At 44.0% G+C, this 22,228-nt stretch overlaps 2 protein-coding genes across 2 annotated transcripts; both read right to left on the bottom strand.

The window, feature by feature from the left end:
• Nucleotides 1–3,708: 3,708 nt before the first annotated feature.
• LOC103630963 (uncharacterized) lies at nt 3,709–7,731 on the bottom strand. Its single transcript, NM_001301530.1, has 6 exons — nt 7,575–7,731; nt 5,828–6,105; nt 5,311–5,676; nt 4,703–5,206; nt 4,503–4,584; nt 3,709–4,378 (listed from the first exon to the last, which is right to left on the bottom strand). The coding sequence occupies exons 1-6, from the start codon at nt 7,729–7,731 to the stop codon at nt 3,936–3,938; spliced, it is 1,830 nt and encodes a 609-aa protein (NP_001288459.1). The 3' UTR covers nt 3,709–3,935.
• A 6,732-nt stretch (nt 7,732–14,463) lies between these two features.
• On the bottom strand, nt 14,464–15,187 carry LOC103631010 (histone H4). Its single transcript, XM_008652034.3, has one exon. It carries the CDS (start codon nt 15,000–15,002, stop codon nt 14,691–14,693), a length of 312 nt encoding a protein of 103 aa, XP_008650256.1. The 5' UTR covers nt 15,003–15,187; the 3' UTR covers nt 14,464–14,690.
• Nucleotides 15,188–22,228: the final 7,041 nt, after the last annotated feature.

Raw genomic sequence — 22,228 nt, 5'->3', positions numbered from 1 at the left:
TGCATAGGGGAGTTAATCTAATCAAGCATATCTTGCCCCTCCCTTTCTCATGTGCTTTTTCTAAGTAGAGGATCTCCGATAGGAGGAGTATATCTTCTTGTATGAAAAAGAGGGAGAATATTCTTTCAAAGGGGGAGAACACTCTATTAGGGGGAGTAATCTTTTAGAGCTTCAAGTGGTAAAATCTTTTAGAGGGCAAGTCTTATTTGCTTCCTATGTGCTTTTAATGTCTTCCTTTCGATGTTTGATTCCAAAGGGGGAGAAGTCTTAGGGACCAAAGCAACTCAAAATATATCAATCATCAAACACCACCCAATTTCAAAAAATTAAAATCTTGATATTACAAGTGGTTTTGGTTCTCTAAGTGTTTTTTGTCTAAAATAGGAAGTATGTGGATTATGGAGTTAGGGGCAGGCTTAAGTCCATAATCTCTCATTGTTGGTACATTCATGCATCCTAACAAGTAGATTACATATTTTCATTAAATTATTTGTTATATTTTCTTGCTTTGGTTGTGTTGTCATCAATCACCAAAAAGGGGAAGATTGTAAGGAAAATGGTCCCCGGGCCATTTGGCTAAGGTCCCGTCTGTTTCCTTTCATTTCGAGGAATTGAAATCTTACTAATAGAATAGTCTATTTTTTTAGAATGTGACATTCCACCACTTTCCAAAGTTATCATATAAGCCTATCTCAAATTCATGGGGAGAGATGGAAATTGATTCTATAGATTTACATGCTATTTTTCCGATGTACAACTTATAGCACACTCATCTACTTGCTTCGCTATAACATAAATGTAGTATATAACTATCCCTCTCATATGATTTAGGATAATATACAAATATATTACATATATAAATATATAAACTTAATTAGTTTTGTCTAAATTATAATTATCAAAATGGAATTCAATTCCAACGAAACAAACGAGGCCTAAGTGATTTTGGTGTTTGATGATCAATATAACCTGTGGACATGTGTTTGATGTGTTTGTGTTTGTAGTCCATAGGATGCGAAGAGGATTGGACTGAGGCGGTGAGGATGAAACACCTCAAAGAAGACCTAAAAGATGTGTAGAAGTCTAAGACTCAAGAACAAAAGAAGCCCAAGGAAATAGTGAAGAAATCCAAGAAGAGGATAGTCAGCCAGCGCTCTGGTGGCGCACCAAACAGTGAACATTACCTATCTGGTGTGCACCGGACTGTTCGATGGGTACCGGATAGTTTGAGCAGAGAGGCCCGCAACCAACGACTCTCGGGGCTTAGCACCGGACTGTCCGGTGTGCACCAGACAGTCTCGCCAACGGTCAACTGCTACAGACCTCAACGGTCAGCTCACGTGGCCAGGGCATCGAACATGTCTGATGTGCACCGGACTGTTCTGTCCAACGACTATAATTGAGGGGGAGGCTATTTATACCCCTCCAACCAGCCATTTGAATGTGTAGGGTCCCAAGCAACATATCAAGACATATTGTATACATTTCCAAGTGCTCATACACCCAAGTGCTTAATAGAATCACTCGGTGATTAGCGTAGGTGCTTTGCGAAATGCTTAGGTTAGTTAGACCGCATTAGCGCTTGCTCTAGGTTTGTTCCTAGTTAGTTGAGTGAGTTTAGAAAAACCACACAACCCTCGGCTCTTGCGCGAGCTGTTGTAATTGTACCAAGTGGGGCGAGAGTCTTGCAAGACCGTGACAACCGAGCTTGGGTCACGGCCGCCACCGTGTACTGGAGGGAACAAGGCCCGCGGCGTTTCAGCCAGAAGCTCGATAGTGGATATGGCAGGGGGCGTCCGAGAGGAGCCGGAAGCGAAGCACCACTTGCGTGTGGAGAAGACCTGTGGCTCTCTACGGAGTTACTCGACCGAGGTGCTTGGCCCTCATGTGGGATTTTGTGTAGGGGCACCAACGAGGATTAGTCGGAACCTTGCGTTATTTCGGATACCTCAGTAAAAATATCAGTGTCATCCACGAGAGTTTACTTTCTCTACTTGTACTTTACCTTCCACATTTACATTAAGTACTTAAGTTTCAATCTCTCTTTTCCAATTAGAATAATTAGGATTGAAACTTAGGCTTTGCGGTAGAGATAGCAACACTTAGACAAAACTTAGTTTGCATATATTGTTTACTTGCATAGGTTTTGCTCTAGGAATTTAATTGTGGCCTACTTTAGAGAAAGAAGTTTTAGAAGTCATAATTCACTCCCCCTCTTAGGCGTCATCGTTTCTTACAAGGACGTTTGCTCAATTCGACACATGTGCTCCATTGGGCAGTTGGGCTCCATTTGACACCTAGGTTTATGGTCTACAAAATACGAACGAGGGCGAATGGAGCATATGGGGCAAATTGAGCAGACATGCCAAATGGAGCACAAGTGTCAAATGGAGTACAGGGGGCAAATTGAGCACATCTGTGAAATGGAGAACATGTGCCAAATGGAGCACAAGTGTCAAATGGAGCAAACATGCCAAATGGAATATTTACACTTTGTTATAAGAACATTCCATATTAAAACTTCAAATATTCTTGTCTCGAACATGGAATATTTACACTTATTTATAAGAATATTCCATAAAAGCAGGTCAAATATTTCTGACTAGAACATGGAATATTTACACTTCGTTATAAAAATATTCTATATCACAACATCAAATATTCATGTCTCGAACATAGATTATTTACACTTCTTTATAAGAATATTCCTTAATCGAAAGGCACAAGGACATAATCGCCTAGATAAGGTCTGACTCTTGATCTCATTCATTATTGACTGGTCGACCGGGGATGACTTGGGTTTAGGGTTTTTAAGTTATAAGAATATTTCATAATAGAAGGTCAAATCTTCCTAATGCAACATGGAATATTTATACTTTGTTATAAAAAAATTTCATATTAAAACTTTAAATATCCATGTCTTGAATACAGAATATTTACATTTATTTATAAGAATATTCCATAAAAGGTCAAATATTCCTGACCAGAATATAGAATATTTACACTTTGTTATAAGAATATTTCATATTAAAACATCAAATATGCATGTCTTAAACATGAAATATTTACGCTTTGTTATAGAAATATTCCATATCACCACATCAAATATTCTTGTCTCAAACATGGAATATTTACATTTTTTTATAAGATATTCCGTAATCGAAGGTCAAATATTCCTAACTAGAACATGTAATATTTACACTTTGTTATAAGAATATTCCATATTAGAACATCAAATATTTCTTCTCAAACATGGAACATGTACACTTTTTATAAAAATATTCCGTGAGATATTAAAGCCAATAATATATGTGGTGTTAATCGTTGTGCACTAACATTTTGATGAATATTTTATATACCATTGTAACGCACGAGTCCCTAACCAGTTACACCAAATATAACGTAACCGTGTATATGGATGAACATGTCACATGTGTATTTGCACTTACAATGTTTCCATGTACAATTTCTTCAGACGTGTTAATACACGTACGGACGAGTAAAAAATTAAATACGGATTATTACATTTCTCCAGTTATACACACCAGTTAACTGACTGATGCACGAGAAAGACTATGCATCTCCATGCACCAGCAGCATGCAGGCACCCGATACTAGTTGCCTAGTAGCACAAGACGACCCTTACTTTTTTGCACGAGTCATGATCAGAAAGACCTTCCAGTGATTGCGCCCTGAGCGCGGATGTCAGAAATTATGCCCATTTCTCACCGAGAAGAACATGCTGGAAATGCCTTTGCTCCTCTTGGAGAGTGGAAGAAGAAGACATGCTTGGTTTCCATCACCACCACCATGCCCCGGCTTCATCACCTTCTTCGCCTTCTTGACCAACTCTTGCTCGGTATTCATCGTCGTGGGGCCTGCCTCCATTGGTGTCATTAAGAGGAGCGACAACAGTACGTACTATCTGCAGCAACTCACTCACTGCCGCTATTTCTTTGCTGCCTAAGGACCTCCGGCGGCATGATGGAGGCGTCTTCCCCACCAGGAATTTGTCCCTGACGAGTGACGAGCGCCTTCAACTTGCTAAAAACGGAAGCTTTGGTTGCTGTCACAGTAATGGGGGAATGGAACTTCTCGGTCGCCTTGCCGACGACGTCGCTCGCTACGGGACTCAGGTAGACGCTGACCTTCTTCGATGGCTCAACGTGGTGGAAGAATGTCTTCGGCGCACCGGCCGTTGAGACGAAGAGCCCATGCTTGACGTCGACCCTCTCGTACAGGTCGAAAGATGCATTAGGGTTGACGTCGACGTCACCGAACCCAATAGCGAAGTCGTCAGGCTGAGATTGCGAGAAGATGGGTGCAGTGGCTAGGCCGCCGCCAACGTCAGTGGGATCGGCCAGGTGACCGGCTTCTCCTGCAGTCTAGCTCCGAGTTAGTGTTTGAATGAAACATGAAGGTACGCGTTACAGATTTTCAACTGCTTCAAGCGGAAAGCATGCATGTTGCACCCCGAAATTTCTTTTCATATATATGTATACCTAAATTGTCAGCAGAATAATCTGATATGGGGTATTGTGTGATGCAGTCCGTTGGATTGCTTTCATCTCCTTGTACAACAATCTGCGCCATCAGAGAAACCAGTGAGCACGTATACGAGTAGGTGAGAGGCAGCAATGTGTAAAGCATCACATATTCACATCCAATCCACATCCACATCCACAGTGGATTAGCTAGTTACCTCTCCTAGGTCATTGTTGTGAAGCCGCACACCTCTAAGGTTCTCTACCTGCCTCTTCTCTTCCTGCTTCAACCCCTCGATGTCAGCGATCTCAACCAACCTAACGGCCTGTTCATCGACTTGGACCGACGACTTGGATGAGAACCCTACAGATGTTCCAACAATGCAGTCCATATAGTAGAAGTTGTCTGCCTCCTCTTTGGCCTTCACCCCGAGCTCAACGAGGGAAGACAGTTCGTTGACGTAGTGGGTGCTGGTGCTGCTTGTGCCCGCGCCTGATGGCCACAACTCTGCAGCGTAGCAGCTGCTGGTGGCGCCATTGATGAGCTCCTGTGAGGCCGACGCCACGGAGAGGAACTCTTGGAGGATGTCGACCTCGTTGGGGTTGCTGCGGAGCACGCTCGCCTTGGTGTCGAGGCTGACGTCCTGTGGGAAGTCCTCCACCTCCAGGGGAGGCAACGAGAGCCTGTGCTGAATCCTTGCACACTCCAGTGCGACATCCACCTAATAATATATGATATACGCACATGTAAGCAAGCACTCCGGTGTTATTTGCCTCAAGTACTGTGCTGAAAATACTTGCATTTCTGCCACTTTTTAGGTACTACCTTGGACGGGAGGCATGGGAAGCTTGAAGAAGAAGGTGGGTTCATGAAGAAAGGGTTATTGGTGGCGTTGAAGGCGTCTTCGCTCAGGAACTGCATCCATTTGCCATCCTCGTGGGGTGCGCTCATCTGCATCCCGTGCATGGAGTCCATGCTGGGCGCCTCCGTCGGGAACGAGAAGCTGCTGCTCTCGAAGTCGTCACCTCTAGCGTCACTGGACAAGTCCAGCGTTGGGGAGTGGCGGTCAACACTGCCTGCCTCTGCCATCCACTGAGGGTGTTCGATGGGATGGTGCACTGCGCCATAATGCTCTATGATTTTTGGCCCAGGCGCTGTCTTCTTGAACACTCGGCATAAAGCGTATGCATCCTGCAGTGAACAGAAACACAGCTACATATCAGTCACCCAGCAGTATGATAGATGTTTCATGCATGCTAGCTGCAAGGTTTAGGGTTTAACAACAACTGTATGGAGTACACATAAATAGATTTACTCATCGGTAGCAATAGCAAAGTTGCACCTGTAAGCCCGTGTCAGTCTCGCATTCCCTCTCGTCGAGGCGGTACTCGTGCATGACCCAATCGGTGCGAGAACCATGTGGAGCTCGGCCCCGATAGTACACCAGGGTCTTCTTCATACCAACTGCACGCCTATGCGAGTTCACTTTTCGGTCCTTGCCGGTTGCCTTCCAGTACCCAGATTTTGTTGCACGGTTTGTCCTTGACCCATTCGGGTACTTGCGGTCCCGGGGGCTGAAGAAGTACCATTCAAGGTCTTTGCTTGGAAGAAATGATTTTTCTGAACGTTTAATTCAAACAGATGTCAGATACACAGCATATATAGACGCAAAAAATTGTCTGCATAAATATGTGATAATCATTATTAGGATTCAAAGTTAACCAATATATATAGCAGGTTATCACAACTGAAAAGAGAACTAGACCAAGATCACTTTGAATCTTGGAGGCTGTGCACTTTAATTAGTTTATTCTCTTGACTTACGTCCATCTCAAAGAAGGTAAAAGAATAATCTTTATTTTATCTTTTCATCGAGTGTTTTACAGCATTAATTCACTCCATATAATGCTGGTAAAAGAATAGTCTTTATTTTATCTTTTCATCGAGTTTTTACAGCATTCACTCCATACAATGCTATAGGTAATTTTTCAGTAAGGAATAAAAACTGGCAAATCCTTGAAAGCCAACAAATGGATACAGAGACTATTTCTTTTCTTGAAATCTATGTGAGACTGTGACATGGCCCAAAATATATAAGCTTTATCTTTGTTGTTACTGGGATACAGGAATTCCTTTCCTTTTCAAGAGCAGCCCAATGCATGAGCATAGACAATATATATCTACACGATCACCTTTACACTTGGCAGAATCAGCCAAAAAGAGCAAGATCTATCTATATTCCTACTTTCGGTGCGCGTGAAACGTTTCAAAGAAAACAGATTATGTATTATAGTTGATCACTTAATCTCGCACTATCGGAATCCGACTCTTTGTCGAGTATCAAAATCTTTGTCAATGGAAATTTATCGGACACTCGACAAAGCAGTTGTGTCCAGTAGTGTCGGTTTATTTCAAAGTTAGTATGAAAAATATGGCTTTTATAAACATGCTCCTCTTTTATAATTGCAAAAGAAACAAAAAACGTGCCGGATATATATGCTTCAACCAAGTATAAATTGGAATTCTATAAAAATACAGAATCATAAATACATATAAAGAAAGCGCTAAATACATAAAGCCATCGTATGTAATAAACTGCAATTTGCAAGAGCTAGTGACGATGCCTGTCAAGTATAGTATAGTTCGGTGAAGTGCCCACCAAGAAGGGAACATGAGCTTATTCTTTCCTCAAGAGCAAGGGTTGAACAATAGTATAAGGATTTGAATAAGATTGCTTAGAGTGTGCACGGCAACCAGTACAAATATTCGAAGCTATATGTATGTATGTGATTTCTGTGTAGTAGGTAAATAAAAGGTGGAAGATGTTAAAATCCCATGGCGGCATGTACAATTACAAATTGAAAATACATTAATAATTCACTGTGCAATTACAAATTGAAAACACATTAATTCACAGCAGAACCAAAACTGAGGAAGGTGTTCCATAACTACTTAGGAATGTTACGTATTCTGGCCGATAATATATCAAGCAAAAAATGATGATAACTACGTGCTTCATAATGCCAATTAACTTCGTTCATCAAGAGAGCTAGCGAGATGAATCCAAGAATGGATATGCACATATATACCTGGCAAATCCCATGGCTCGCACTTGTAAAGATCAACCTCCGGAATGATTTCGAGCTCAATCTGTCTCCCGTTGATCTTCCTCTTAAGGTAGTAGATGATGAGTTCCTCGTCAGTGGGGTGGAACCTGAAACCAGGAGGCAAACTGACCGGCGCCATTGCTCCCTCTGCCCTTCCTCTCAGAATTATCACAGCAAGATCGAGTGTGCTTGGAGCTTTGCAGTCGCCTGGTAGAAATGCTATCCGAAGCAAAAATTGTGGACAGCCAAGCCAACCAAGCAAGCCTGCTCAGCTAGCTCTATATGAATGAATGATCAGCTACAAATCATGTACACAGTGCAACCTGAAACAAGAAATAACAGAGAGGCATAATTAAGTCGCAGGAAATTAACCAAGATCGTCGATCACATGCGTATGCAATTAGCTAAGAGGTGCAGTGATAGGAGGCGGCAGGAGGGGGAGGAGACCTTGGCTAATGGCGGACGGATGAGGAAGGAGAGAGGGAGGGAGGGAAAGGAGGGCGGAGGCTCTGGCTTTATAGCAAAGATTGGGACATTATTTTATGCTGGGATTCTTGTCATCTTTCACATGAAGCTAATACTGCCCCCTCTCTCTCTCTCTATCTCTCAAACTTTGGCTTTTGCTTTTGTTGTGTCCTGTGTCAGTAGCTTTATATCGGTGAGTAGAAATATCCCAATCTTCTCTTCTTGTCTTTGGCAGCCAAAGCGAGCTGGTGTATAGCCGCAGGACTGTGTAGGATGGATGGCTATTGGGCGCTTTGTGGGCCACCAGAGCGATGCCGAGTCAGCTCCCGTTGGAAAGGGTGAGGGCCCCAAGGTTGGTACTCGATTCCCGCGCTTTTTTTTTTTGTTGCCCCGCGACTTCCCTTTGACGGTTTACGTCACGTTCAGACACGAGCCCCGATGTAGATTTGCCGGGGTCCGGGGGTGGTGGCTGCATGCATGCCTCGATGCTTGTGCCTGCGTGATTAGCAGCTAATCCATGCATGTCCAATGTACTGTATACTTTTGCCAGGATTCACTGTCCCAACACTGAGCGTAGCAACTGACTCGGACTAAAGTTTGCTTGTTCTTCTGTCCCCCATGTTTTCATGTTCATGCTAGAGAACTGGAGGGTGCATATGTGCTGAATAATGGCCATATATATGCTTACTGTTACTGGTCGCTGCAACAGAAATGGCTGCATCCATGACGGCAAAAGCGCGCTCGATCAGCTCACCTGTCGAAACAATGTCATCAAGACACAGGTCAGTTGAGCCCTATTGCCAGACAAACTTAATTATTACTAATACCAGAAGGACCTGATAAGTGATATATTTCGTATTTTGTCAGAGATATATATACGTGTAACTCAAGCCACGTACGACGCTGATCGAGTGGAAAAATGTCCTCACCAGTGAAATCTGCTTTCCAGAAAACTTGCTCGAGGAGCTGGGCCACCACCGAGATTTCCGTTGTTGCCAACAGCGCATGGACATGCCAGCTCTGGATGCTCGATCCGCCGTAGGCAAAAGTGCAGTTAATTTCCATGGGACGATGCAAGCTTTGGATGGACACAAATATACAGCCCCGCTTTTCTCATGAATACAAACAAGGACGATGATAGTTCATGCATGCTCATAGGGGTTCAGGACAGGTATTTCTGCTGCTAATAATGACACGGATTCAGAGTACCGGAACTACCTACCGCCTCAAGAAACTAAACACCTGAAGCACCCACTAATAATAAATCCGAAAGGGGATTCATTTCACATCACATCTTGGTACGTATCAAAAAATTGATCAAACCACCGCCGCCCCCCTGCTCAAGTCGGCAGGAACCCGAGACTAATAATTTCTTCAAAAGAGCAGAAAGTGTGAACTAGAAGGGTCCAGATCAGAAAGAACATCGGAGCTGAATGAGACGACACACGACAGGACAGGCTGTGTTCTGTTCTCCATCCAGCTGACGACGGTCTCGCTCTCTCTCATTGGTCGATGATCCAGTTTAACAGAAGCCCATTCCCAGTATCCAATGAACGAGCCAGCCAATGATGGCGACATCCCTCAGCCTGCAACCAGCAGCAAAACAAAACAACAAAAAAGGGAAAGGTGGGGTCCAACCTAGCTACTGCGACGGCCAGACTTTCGACACGTTCCACTGCTACGCCTACATGGCAAGTGCAGCCGTGCAGGGCTGGGCTGGGTCCCTTCCCCCGGCCCGGGACCGGGAGCTTTCGAGGCCCACCCAACTTGCGGCTGCCGATGCATAGCTTGTGGGCCACTTTTCCTTTTTATCAATCCATCCCGCTCCAGCTTTAGGTTCCTTTCCCCTTTTCGAGTTTATGCTTCCCCCCACCCCAGTACCCCACCCACCCCCCTCCACACACACACAGCCGGTGTCTCCAACACCATCTCGAGCTATTATTCTACTGCACGGCTCCTCCTGCCTGAAGCGTATAAGCTGTTGCATTCAAAATGACATGCAGAAAACTGCTAATACATGTTCTCTGTTTGCTCAATCATGCTTAAGCCCGGTGGCTATGATACACAAAAGCTGGGTGCGTGGGTGAATATGGTGTGAGATCGAGATGGCAAACAAGTCGGTCGATCCGACAGCCTAGAGTGAGCAGGAAGAGCACACATGACGCAGTCAGTTTAAAATCTAAAAAGCAATGTGTCTCGGTAACTCTCACCTGTCAATAACGATGGACCTGATAAAGTGCGGTTAGCCAGCTCGATCCATAAGGGAGACCCAGATCGATCTCACAACTTCACGCCGCTTTTAAGGAATGCGGGAAGAAGAAAGGGAGAATTTAAGCCCACCTGGACCCAGCAGATCAGTCATGTATCTCTTCGTAATGATGCCAAAGACAAAAATTACATACTCATCAGACTAATCATTAAGGTCTAATCAGCATGTGTTCAATTCAGTTTGAAAAATATATATATATATATAATTACTTGACTCCCTCAACCAACAGAGAAAAGCGTTACATACCTTCTCTGTTTATTTTTCAACAAAAATCATTACTTTGCTTTAAGGTTGAGCTTTAGTTCAAAAGATGGAAATAATCCAAAATCCTTCTTTCTATTTCCCCGATGTTTTCCAGAGCTCGGACCAACCACTGTATATCCGTCAGAACTAGTTTTTGGTAAAAGACGAACGAGGAGCAAATATACTAATGTGCCAAGGAATCATTCGAACAACTTTGGAGGTGGTGTTGGGATCAGACCTTGAGTGCCCACGTCGAAACCCAGCAAGAGTCAGATGGGTGGCCTCTATCTGCAAGCGGCAAGCAAAGCACTTCAACAACCTGGACACAAAACTAATTACGATCAAGATATGCCGAGATATATTCCGTTCAAAAGCGTTTCAGAAGAAGAAAAAAAAGCTATTTAATCGCAAAGGTCGCAGAGCTGAACGCAGTGTCGGTTCAGATTACGGGAGAAGAGGAATCGAAACAAAAGGAACGGCAACGGTGTAGCCGAAAGGATAGGCCACCCCCCGACCCTACCCCTCGCACAGCACTTTTGAAAGCCCAAAAGCCGGCCATTGTTCAAGTATCTTGGCGTCCACAGGAATCAGATGGTACCCAAACAGGGAAAGAGATCTGAGTACCTTGCGCCAAATGATGAAGCGATACGATACGGGTAGTATGGCTCTGAAACGAAACTTTGTATGTACGTCTCCCGTGTAGACAAGGTCTTGGTGTTCAGCTGGGAAGGCATAAAGTTTCAGATTTTCTCCTGTAGCAGTCCAAAGCTCCGAATTCAGTTCCTACCAGTACCGAACTGGTGATTAATATGCTGAGATATATTCCATTCAAAAGCATTTCTCGGGAAAGAAAACGTACCTTACACTGGAATACTGGATGACACTTCTAACACATAGTTGTAAAATCCTTGATGCATAATAAAGGATGGTCAAAATTTTAGAGCAAGCCCACTATGAAAAGTAGCCTTAGGATAAGTGAATTGCTGAAGCCAAGGCTCAAATACAATTTGATCCATTAGGAAAAGATAGCACTATCTTCGACCAGCTGACTTCAGAGAGTTGAGACTCAAACTGCTATCTTGGTTCTTTACTACTGTCACTAGGTACATACTAGTGTCGTGGTCGTGGGACAAGTTACAGATAACTATAGCAGCTTAATGTGCAGGGTGCCGGTGCAGAACATCATCAGCTGTAAATGTAATTATTTCGATCAACTTCTAGTTTTGATAAATGATAACATTCTCACAGCCTACAAGTAAACATGTGCCTTCAGAATTGCAAGCCATTGTGATTATGTTTGTCTGATTATGTTGCAACCAAATGGTAAGACATTTCATCTCCAGTTTATAGGTGTACATTCGGGCCGCCCGGTCCGGCTCGGCCCAAGCCCGAAAAAGCCCGCATTGTTTGAATTTCGGGTCGGCCCGGCCCGTTTGAATTTCGGGCCGTGCCGGACCGGCCCACGGGCCTAGCCCTCGTCCCACGGTTGAGCATGCTAGAACTGCAATGGTTAGAAGGTATAGATATTATACCATTTAGAAAAAAGAACACTACTCAGTGCAAGAACAAACATTGGGGGAAAGACAGACTAAGAATAACTTGGGCGAACGTCATGGAAGATGCATGCCTGCAGAGCTTGCAGCAACGACGAGAAAAACATGACAAAATGCAATCTTCATCAGGAAAAAAGCAAACTATGAAGCTGAGGTCAACATCGAACCAAAAAGTTTATTCTCTCTTTATCCATTGGATGATACAAGCAGATTTCTAAGAATCAATGATGAAACTTGCACATGTTTAACATGCTTATTACTTTTCTCACTGCAAACCGATAAAGCAAGAAATCTTGTTAGCTTCTTTTCTAGCCTCAAAGAACTGCTATCTACATCTTCAAAAAAAAAGAACTGCTATCTAACTGGTCATTACCAACACGTAATGCTATATATTAGAATTCAATGCAAAACAATACTTCTATCGAAACGGCCTCTATCTGAGTTGGATAGACAGTCTGAGTAATACTCATGAGGTCCTAGGTACAACTCCATATGGCAATAAATTTCAGACTTGTGATTAAAAAAATTCTCTCATTTGTTCCACGTCAAAGCATAGGTCTAAAACTTGTCCCGGGTCACAATGGGTTGTCTTACCCCCACAGGTCGAGTTTTTTTATCTATCAAAAACTAATTTTACCATGGACGTACAATGCATGCGAAACGATGGTATTAAGAAGCTAAATTACAGAATCAGATAAAACTTCTGTAATAAAACATCAACTATTTAAATGGTTGATTTCTCTTGACAGAAGCAACATCATGATACCGGCCGGGATCATAGTATCCAGCTGCATGAAAAAAAGGAAAAGAAGACGATAAGATATAAAAAGGAGCTGTCATTTTCAGTTATGCTACAAAACTTAACGGCGTCAAAAGAAATGGCAGCATTAAAGCAGAATTCTAAGTATAGGGACTGTGGATTGCGTTTTCAAATCGTCTGCCCCACATGGATATGCAAATCTTCATCTAGTCAGAAAGGTTCACGTCAAAATGGTGTATGCATTTGTTACATTAAAAAATGGTGCATGCATTTTATTCACTAGAAGGCTGGTGCAAAGTCATAGGTTCTAAGCCGCCTCTCCATATTTACGGGAGAAAGGGTTACCTCAATTTATATCTTCTCTAGATCTCACTCATGTGGGATCCTACATGCATTTTATTCGCTCACACATATGGCTAGTTTCAGATCACTACTGTGAAAAGAAATGTAAACAAGATATCATCATATTTAAATAATATAATTAAAACAGTTGGTTCAGTATATGTTTGTTAAATATGATTTAAATCTTGTTTAGTATATCTTCTCTAGATCTCACTCATGTGCCAAAATCTTGTTTACATTTCTTTTCATGTGAAACATTATATGTTTGTTCAGTCAAAGTGACATACGCAAGCCAACTGTTAATAAGATTTTGGCACATAGATGAATCTGTCTGGTCCTAAAGTTCGGCTGCTTTTGTCCAGCGATATGCAGAAGATTGGAGAAGGTTACAGGTAGAACAGCCCAGTAAGACTGAAACCAAGCATCAGAGCAACACTACTGATTTAGCAAAACTTTCTGTAACCAGATAAGAAAAACAGGCTCTATATTTTCCATCCAAGTGCTGGAGCACACACATGACACTACACACCGTGCCATATTGTCATTTCGCCAAAAGGAGACAATACTGTGCTGCCTGCTGAGATGTGTGATCGCAACAAGTGCCACACGATCAAATAACTTCAATTGATTAAACCTTGCACAGTTAAATCAACTGGATGAAACGAGGGGGTGATGGGTGGAACAAGCATACCTGTGCGTAACTGCGTACGCGGATGCTGGAGCTGATCACGCCGCAGCGGAAGGTGGGCCTTGTGGAGAGCAAGCAAATCAGTTGGGGGGTGGAGGTTGGGGGACCAGCTGCCGGCTGCCGCCAACGCGAAGGCAGCCGATCGAAGGCGGGGGCACAGCCATACCAGCGGCGAGGGTTGCGACCACTGGCGCAGTGGCCCGCCTGGCCTCTAGTCCCATCGCTAACAACAAAATCGTCGGGATCGCTACCGCCGCAGCGGCCGCCAGGCGAGAAGTGACATGGAAAGGACCGCGTCCAGGGAACAGGATATTCTAAGCCCGTGGAACGCCACGCTGCACCCCCTTTCACGAGCCACTCTGGCGCCCAAACATTGTTGCGAATTCGACTCGCCAAGCCGAAAAACGACTGTTGCGAATTTTGATTGCACAAGTGCAAAATTGCCGCCCATATCCAATTTCGAACCAGATTCAGACAGCTCCAAAATAAGCCAGACAGAGTGCAGTTCAGAGCATTGGTTTTCGAAAAGGCTTGCGCCATTAGTGCAAAACTAAGATCCAAAGATGGAATATGGGCCAATTGAACAATCGAACAGAGATCCATTCCCACACGATTGGAATTCCATTTCACACCAAAGAACGGATAGCCAGAGAGGCTACAGACACCAGACAACTGCTGACCCTAGCACCACCGACCGACCCGCACAGGGGTCAAGGAACCAGTGACGACGCCAGAGCGGAGAGTGGGGGGCGGGTCGAGCATGGCCTAGCCTAGCGCCCTAGCCGCCGAAGCCGTAAAGGGTGCGGCCCTGGCGCTTGAGCGCGTAGACGACGTCCATGGCTGTGACGGTCTTGCGCCGGGCGTGCTCCGTGTAGGTGACGGCGTCGCGGATGACGTTCTCGAGAAAGATCTTGAGCACGCCGCGGGTCTCCTCGTAGATGAGCCCGGAGATGCGCTTCACGCCGCCCCTGCGAGCCAGCCTCCGGATGGCCGGCTTCGTGATGCCCTGGATGTTGTCGCGGAGCACCTTGCGGTGGCGTTTCGCGCCGCCCTTACCCAGGCCCTTGCCTCCCTTGCCGCGGCCCGACATGTCTGGGGGAGCAAACAGATCGAACTCGAGAGGAGGCGGGTGGTGGTAGAATCAGAAGTCGGCGGCGGTAAACGGGAGCCGGGCTGAGTGCTACTTGTAGGCTGTAGCGGCCTCCAGGCGGGAGGGGGTGTGCGCTTGGGCGCGAGGAGGGAGGGAGTGCAATCCGTGGGAGGTGGAGTTCGGCGCGTCGGATCCGTGATGGATGGATGGGGCTGCGTGGAAGCGAGTGGGGTGGATTCGTGACGTGGCAAGGATCCCGGAGGGATGCGCGGCGTTGGATTGGTTCGTGGGGGATGAACCCGGATCGCTGACGTCACGTGGGTCTGTTTTCCAGGAGTGGGCTTGAGATGGGCCGCGGGAATGGGAGATTGTGGCGTCGCCGTTAAATCCAATGGACTTTTCTTTTCCAAAAAAAGCATTTCCTTTGCTAATGAAAAACGTATGTCCTACAGTGTGTTAGAGCAACTAAAAAAAAACTCGCGAAGGGCTCACGGCATAGTGGCAAAGGCCACTGCCCACTGGCCGGCAGCGCTCCTGACTAAGATTTAAGTCTGAGTGGCGCGTCATTTATCTAGGAAAATATAGTACACACGCGTATGCCTTCAGCGGTATTACGCATGCTCACTTATTAAAGGTCTAGAGCTCTAAATTAATTTAGTGTGTGTGCGTGTATGTGGTGTGTAGTGGTGTGAGTGTGTGTGGCGTCTTTGTACCCTATCAAAAAACACCAAAAAGTCTCTATATTCTTACTAATTGATATTTGATATGAATAGAAATTTTTACAAAAAATATCAATAACCTATTTAAATGGTTATTCAAATATAATCATCTTATATTCTGTGTTTCTCGCTAGACAGAGATAAAAATATGAATGACTATCTACTGTGTAAACAAGATATAGAAAAAGCTATTAAAATTTCGTAATACCTTAGACCTTAGTACTACAAACATTCTCAATATCTCTTAAGTAACAATCTTGCTAATGAATGTTAGTGCCTTCTGAACAAGAAAAAAGGCATTTTCCTCTTGAGAATTTTTCATGACTACAAAACAGTGGTCATATTTGTGCTCCAAACGTTCTTCCTCAAGCCTTGTTTTTTTTTTTTATACTTTCTTGGAGAAGATCCATTTTTTTAAGATGCAATGCAACCTTAGATTCTAACTCCTTGTTCCAACTACCAACCCAACGTGTGGTATGTGAATTTATGGATTATACGAAACTAATTTTGTTGTTTTCATCTTTGAACTCGGGTATGATGGCAACTTCACGGTCATTAAAACATTACAACTCCATCTGTCATAAGGATATATGATTCTAGTTTTAGGATAGGTAACCAGAACTAGTTGTATATCGGTATATGAAAGTTTGCGACACAATTTGGACAAGTGTCTAGGCACGACCGATTATCGAATGTTTGTTTTATATTGGAGACTGAAAATAATTAGGGTGACATTACGAAAATGCTACGATTTACTATGTCACAACCGTCCCTGGCTTGATTACTTACCGCTACACTGTGTTATGTGCAATTACAACTAGGCTTGTAGGGTTTAGGTTTTATGGTTTGATAGGAATGTTCTTATGTGCGACTGCTCAGTCAAGATTTGATGGGAATGGGGTATGCATTTTTTATGGAAAGATAGGATGTTTTCCTCTTGTGACTTTTGAATCTGAGGTCTGTGATAGTGTGGATCATCCTAAGAGTAGGTGCCTGGTTTTGGAACTTCAAGATAAGATTTTGGAACCGATCTTAGATAAAGATAAGATTTTGGATCATCCTAAGAGTAGGTGTCTGGTTTTTAATCATCTCAAACAGAGACCCGGATGCATCTATCTCAGCGGATTCGCGGCTGTGGGGCTGGGTTTTTTCCATATTCCAGTGACTGTCAAGAATCCGGCAAAGAGGGAGGGCCTTGACGCAGTGATCAGAGTTACCGAGGGCGAGCTTACTGAGGTGGAAGTTACTGCTGAACTGAAGCGCCTAATACCTGGGACACAGGATTGGAAGGTGCAAATGGTTCAGTCTAACGTGTTCCGGACAGCTTTTCCTTCCACAACTGAGCTACAGCGTCTGGTGGAATGGGGAACGGTTCACTCAAAGAAGAAAGGGGTTCTTTTTCATTTTGAGGAAAAGCAATCGGAAAAACCGTGCAAGGTGGTGAACAGCTACTGGGTGCAGGTGTTGGGTATACCGTTGGTGTATCGTACTTTCCCAACAATTTGGGCAGTGGGCAGTTTGCTGGGTACATCTATTGATGTGGACATGAAACACACCAGGCAATTTGAGGTTGGTAGAGTTCAAGTTATGATTCTTGATGCTAATCTTATTCCCAGCACGGTGGACGTGGTCATTGGGGAGGAAGTATACCTTCTGTCCTTCCGCGTTGAAGATGGGAATGGGGGGCTTCTGTCTGAGACTGATAATGATGAGAGAGGGTTCAATGATGATGAAGATGACCTGTTGGGGGATGAAGATGGCGATGATCTTAAAGGGGATGGTCCTGGTCAGCTTGGAAAGACGGGTGATCGGGCTCCAGCTGCTCGCACTGGGGGAACATTAACCCATCAATCCAAGACTAGAACTGCTCAGGGGGCTGCTTTGGATGAGGAAAGTGGAATGGGGTTTGTGGTAGTGTCGGGTGTGCAGCAAGGGGCACAAGACGGGGTAGTGGAACCGAACCAAAGAGGGACCTGTAGCGCTCAAGAGTTGGCTGTCATTCCTGAAATGTTGGCGGGTAGCAAGTCCACCCGGTCTAGCAAAAGAAGGGGCGCGTCAATGGACGACTCAACTCTGGAGCGGGCGGAAAGGCTTAAGGCGTGACTGAATGAAGGTAACTCTAAGTGTATTTTTGCTTTAACTTCAAGGCAAGTTGTGTCTTACTTAAACACTATTGGGTTTTTATGAGGAGGAACTGAAGTGGTACCAGAGAGCGAAAGCGAAAAATCTGCTTCAGGGAGACGCAAATACTCAATACTTCCACCTCCTGGCTAATGGGAGACATAGGAAAACTAGAATTTTTAAGCTTCAGGATGGTAACAATATTATCGAGGGGGATGAAAATCTTAAGCGACATATCACTTCTTACTATAAAGATCTCTTTGGACCACCAGAAGCCTCGCAAATCACTCTGGATGATTCTATTAGAGGGGATATCTCTCAGGTTTCGGTGGAAGAAAACCAAAGGCTCACTAGTAGGTTCTCTGAAGAGGAAGTTAAGGCTGCACTCTTCCAGATGGAAAAAAACAAAGCCCTGGGCCCGGATGGGTTTCCAGCTGAGTTTTGGCAGGTGTTCTAGGATGTTATTAAGAAGGATTTGATGGTTATGTTCGATAGCTTTTATGATGGCTTGCTTCCTATTCATAGTATTAACTTTGGGACAATCATCTTAATTCCCAAAAGTTCGGACGTGATTTCCATCCAGCAGTATAGACCTATCTGTTTGCTTAACTTGAGCTTCAAGTTTTTTACTAAGGTGCTTGCTAATAGGTTGACTACTGTGGCCAATAAGGTCATTAGTCCCACGCAGTCAGCTTTCCTTCCTGGTAGGAATATCATGGAGGGAGTGGTTGTCCTCCACGAGACCCTGCACAAACTTCATAAGAGGCAACAGGATGTGGTTGTTTTTAAGATTGACTTCGAAAAAGCGTATGATAAGGTTAAGTGGTCGTTTGTCACGCAAACTCTTCGAATGAAGGGATTCAATGATAAATGGTGTGCCTAGGTGGACACTATTATGAAGAAAGGACATGTAGCCATTAAAGTTAATAATTACACGGGGAATACTTTTGAGACTAAGAAGGGTCTACGTCAGGGCGATCCGTTGTCTCCGATTCTTTTCAATATAATGGTTGACATGCTGGCTATTATTGTGAAAAGGGATGTAAGGAACAATTTGGTGGGAGGGGTGGTTCCGCATCTGGTAGATGAAGGTTTGTCCATTTTACAGTACGCAGATGACACAGTGTTGTTCATGGATCATGACCCGGTGAAAGCTGCAAATATGAAAATGATTCTTTGTGCCTTTGAGCAAGTGTCTGGGCTAAAAAATAACTTTCATAAAAGTGAGATTTACTGCTTCGGTAAGGCCAAGGAAGAGGAGGGTGTGTACTCTGGGCTATTTGGATGCAATGCTGGGGGATTTCCTTTTAATTATTTAGGAATTCCTATGAATGTTAGAAAGCTCTCCAGTGCAGACTGGAGGGTTATTGAAGAAAGGTTTGAGAAGAAGCTGAGTAATTGGAAAAGTAAGCATTTGTCGGTTGGTGGTAGATTGATTTTGATCGAGTCCGTTCTTACTAGTATTGCTCTTTTTTTGCTTTCTTTTTTTGAAGTTCCAAGAGGGGTGCTAGAGAAGCTCAATTACTTCCGCTCTCGGTTCTTTTGGCAGGCTGACAACCACAAGAAAAAATATCGGCTGGTCAAGTGGAATATTATATGTCAGCCTAAGGACCAAGGGGGGCTTGGGGTGAAAAATCAGGGTGTTCAGAATCAATGCCTTCTGAGCAAATGGCTTTTTAAGCTCATCAATGAGGAGGGGATGTGGCAAACTTTGTTAAAACACAAGTACTTAAAGGACCTACCTATTGGGGCGATGGAGAGAAAACCGGGCGATTCCCAATTTTGGTCGGGTTTAATGAAAGTCAAACATAAGTTCCTGGACTTCATTAGGTTCAGGGTTAATAATGGAACCAATACCAGATTTTGGGAGGACCGTTGGGTGGGCAATTTCAAGCTTAAAGATCGTTTCCCTTCTCTCTATAATCTAACTAGGAAAAAAGGGAGTTCGGTGGCTGATGTTTTCAGGTCAGTACCGCTGAATGTTTCTTTTAGGCGAGGTTTGACGGAGGTGAACCTTGAGGCTTGGTTTAGATTGGTGTCGCTGGTGGTGGCTGTTCAGGTTAATAGTGCGAAAGATGTGGGTGAGTGGGATTTACACCAAAATAAGAAGTTCTCGGTTAATTCCATGTATCTGGTGCTTATGTCAAATGGTATTATAAGACAAAATAATCCTCTCTGAAGATTGAAGATACCGCTTAAAATTAAGGTTTTTCTGTGGTATCTTGGTAGGGGGGTCATCCTGACTAAAGATAACTTGACGCGTAGGAACTGGAAAGGGAATAAGCTTTGTGTGTTTTGCTCTAATAGTGAAACGATTAGACACTTGTTCTTTGAGTGTCATTACGCTCGTTTCATTTGGAGGGCGTTGTTAGCCACTTTTGGTCTGCCGATCCCTCGGGATATGGAGCACGTTGCTGGGAATTGGTTGATGGGTTTCAGTAAACATGACAAAACCCTAATTATGATGGGGGTGGCGGCAATGGTTTGGGCTCTATGGCTTAGCAGGAATGAGGTGGTTTTTGATCGTGATAACTCGAAAACTTACATGCAGGTAATCTACAGGGGAACCTACTGGTGTCGTTCCTGGGCGCTGCTTCAAAGGCATGAAGTTGCAAAGGAGAAGTTAGTCCTGGCTTGCAGACATCTGGAGAAAGTGGTGATGATGGTGTTTGCGCACAATGGATGGCGTTTCTCCAATCGCATTACTCTGTAGTTTTTTATGTCTTTGAAGCCCTGCGTGGTTTCCCCTTGTTACAGTTTCATGTGTGTTTGACTCTGTGGCTGTTCGCGTGGATGCTGTTTATGTAGATGTTGGCTCGGACCCTCTACGGAGGAGAAGGCCGGAACTCTTTTTCCATTATCTAAAAAAAGGAGGAGCAGTATTAACTGGCCAGCTGGGACCATAGAGGTGAAACCAATCGTATCCATTATAAGATATGTCATTAGGGAATTTATGATTGAGAAGATTCTTCCGGCTATTCGAGCTAAATGGCCACGTGAAGATATGAACAAACCTATCTATATTCAGCAAGATAATGCATCCTCACATATAGAACTTGCTGATCCACTATTCAGTGAAGTTGCTAGACAAGACGGATTTGACATAAGACTCATTTGTCAATCACCGAATTCACCAGATTTTAACATCTTAGATCTTGGATTTTTTTCGTGCTATCCAATCTATTCAATATAAGAAGGTTGCAAAAAGCCAAAAACTATCCAGGACCTGGTACGCTCTCTACTTGCTCAATTTTATTTGGACCAGAATAGCTCACTAGCAGTCATTTATCGTTGGCGACGCCTGAAACTAGAATTTGTGGAACAGAATGGTCCCTTTTCTCTTATGCCCTTTTCTCCTTTTATTTCCCCAAATTCTTTCTCCTAAACATAGAAACTATGGAGCATTATAATGCTCAATAAGGTAACTAATTCTACCATTACGAAAAGAGACTATTTGCTACCAAATAAACACATCCAATCGGCTCAATGTTTCCTAAAATAAACTCTATGTGGTGGGCCATATCAATACTCCCCCTCCATAGCAAGCTTATCCTCAAGCTTGAAATCTAGGTGCACCTGATGGAAGTCTAGAGCATCCTCCCAAGTAGCTTCTTCAATATCTTGTCTGGTCCACTGAATCAAGAACTGTTGGTGCCCTTGAACAAAGCGTTGAGCCAGTATCTTGTGACTGAGGAGTAGGTTGTGCAGATTCTGGAGAGGGGTAGGACACATCTTTAGGAAGGTCTAGTGGATGGAGGAGACCCTTTGAAAGGTTTCAACATGGAGACGTGAAATACATCATATATTTTAGCTGTTATTGGTAAGGCGAGACGATATGCAATGTTGCCCACTTGACTGACCACCTGATAAGGTCCAAAAATTTTGGGCGCCAACTTGTGATAGTTATCCGGGCGAACCGAGAGTGGACGATGACCTCGAAGCTTTAACCACACCTAATCACCCATACCATAAGAGACCTCACGCTGAGGAAGATTAGAATGTTGTTTCATCATGTTCTAGGCAATCAATAGGTGATGACGAGTTCTATCCAATAAGACATCACGATCCATCAGCTGACTATCAACCGCATCCACAAGGGTAGAGCCTTGGCTATAAGGAACAACTAGAGGGGGTTTGCGGCCATACACCAATTCAAAGGGAGTCAGCTGGAGAGCAGAATTATATGAGGAGTGGTAACAAAATTCAGCCCAGGGTAACTAGTGGACCCAAGTGGAGGGCCCCTCCACAACTAGATAGCGAAGATACATCTCAATAGTACGATTAACCACCTCTATCTCGCCATCCGTCTAAGGGTGATAAGAGGAAGAAGTGAGGAGTTGTGTGTCACAACGCTTAAAAAGATCCTGCCAAAAAGAACTAGTGAAC

This window comes from Zea mays, chromosome 1, assembly GCF_902167145.1.
Source record: "Zea mays cultivar B73 chromosome 1, Zm-B73-REFERENCE-NAM-5.0, whole genome shotgun sequence".
Classification (NCBI taxonomy): Eukaryota; Viridiplantae; Streptophyta; class Magnoliopsida; order Poales; family Poaceae; genus Zea; species Zea mays.
This window is presented reverse-complemented; position numbering and strand designations above follow the sequence as displayed.

Bases quoted from the DNA above. Each gene is read 5' to 3' on its own strand.
- LOC103630963 (NM_001301530.1), bottom strand. From the start codon at position 7,731: ATGGCGCCGGTCAGTTTGCCTCCTGGTTTCAGGTTCCACCCCACTGAC. The intron at 5,207-5,310 runs GTAGTACCTAAA...ATATATTATTAG, and splicing joins TCCCATGCCTCCCGTCCAAG to GTGGATGTCGCACTGGAGTG. The intron at 4,379-4,502 runs GTATACATATAT...GCTAGACTGCAG, and splicing joins TTATTCTGCTGACAATTTAG to GAGAAGCCGGTCACCTGGCC.
- LOC103631010 (XM_008652034.3), bottom strand. From the start codon at position 15,002: ATGTCGGGCCGCGGCAAGGGAGGCAAGGGCCTGGGTAAGGGCGGCGCG.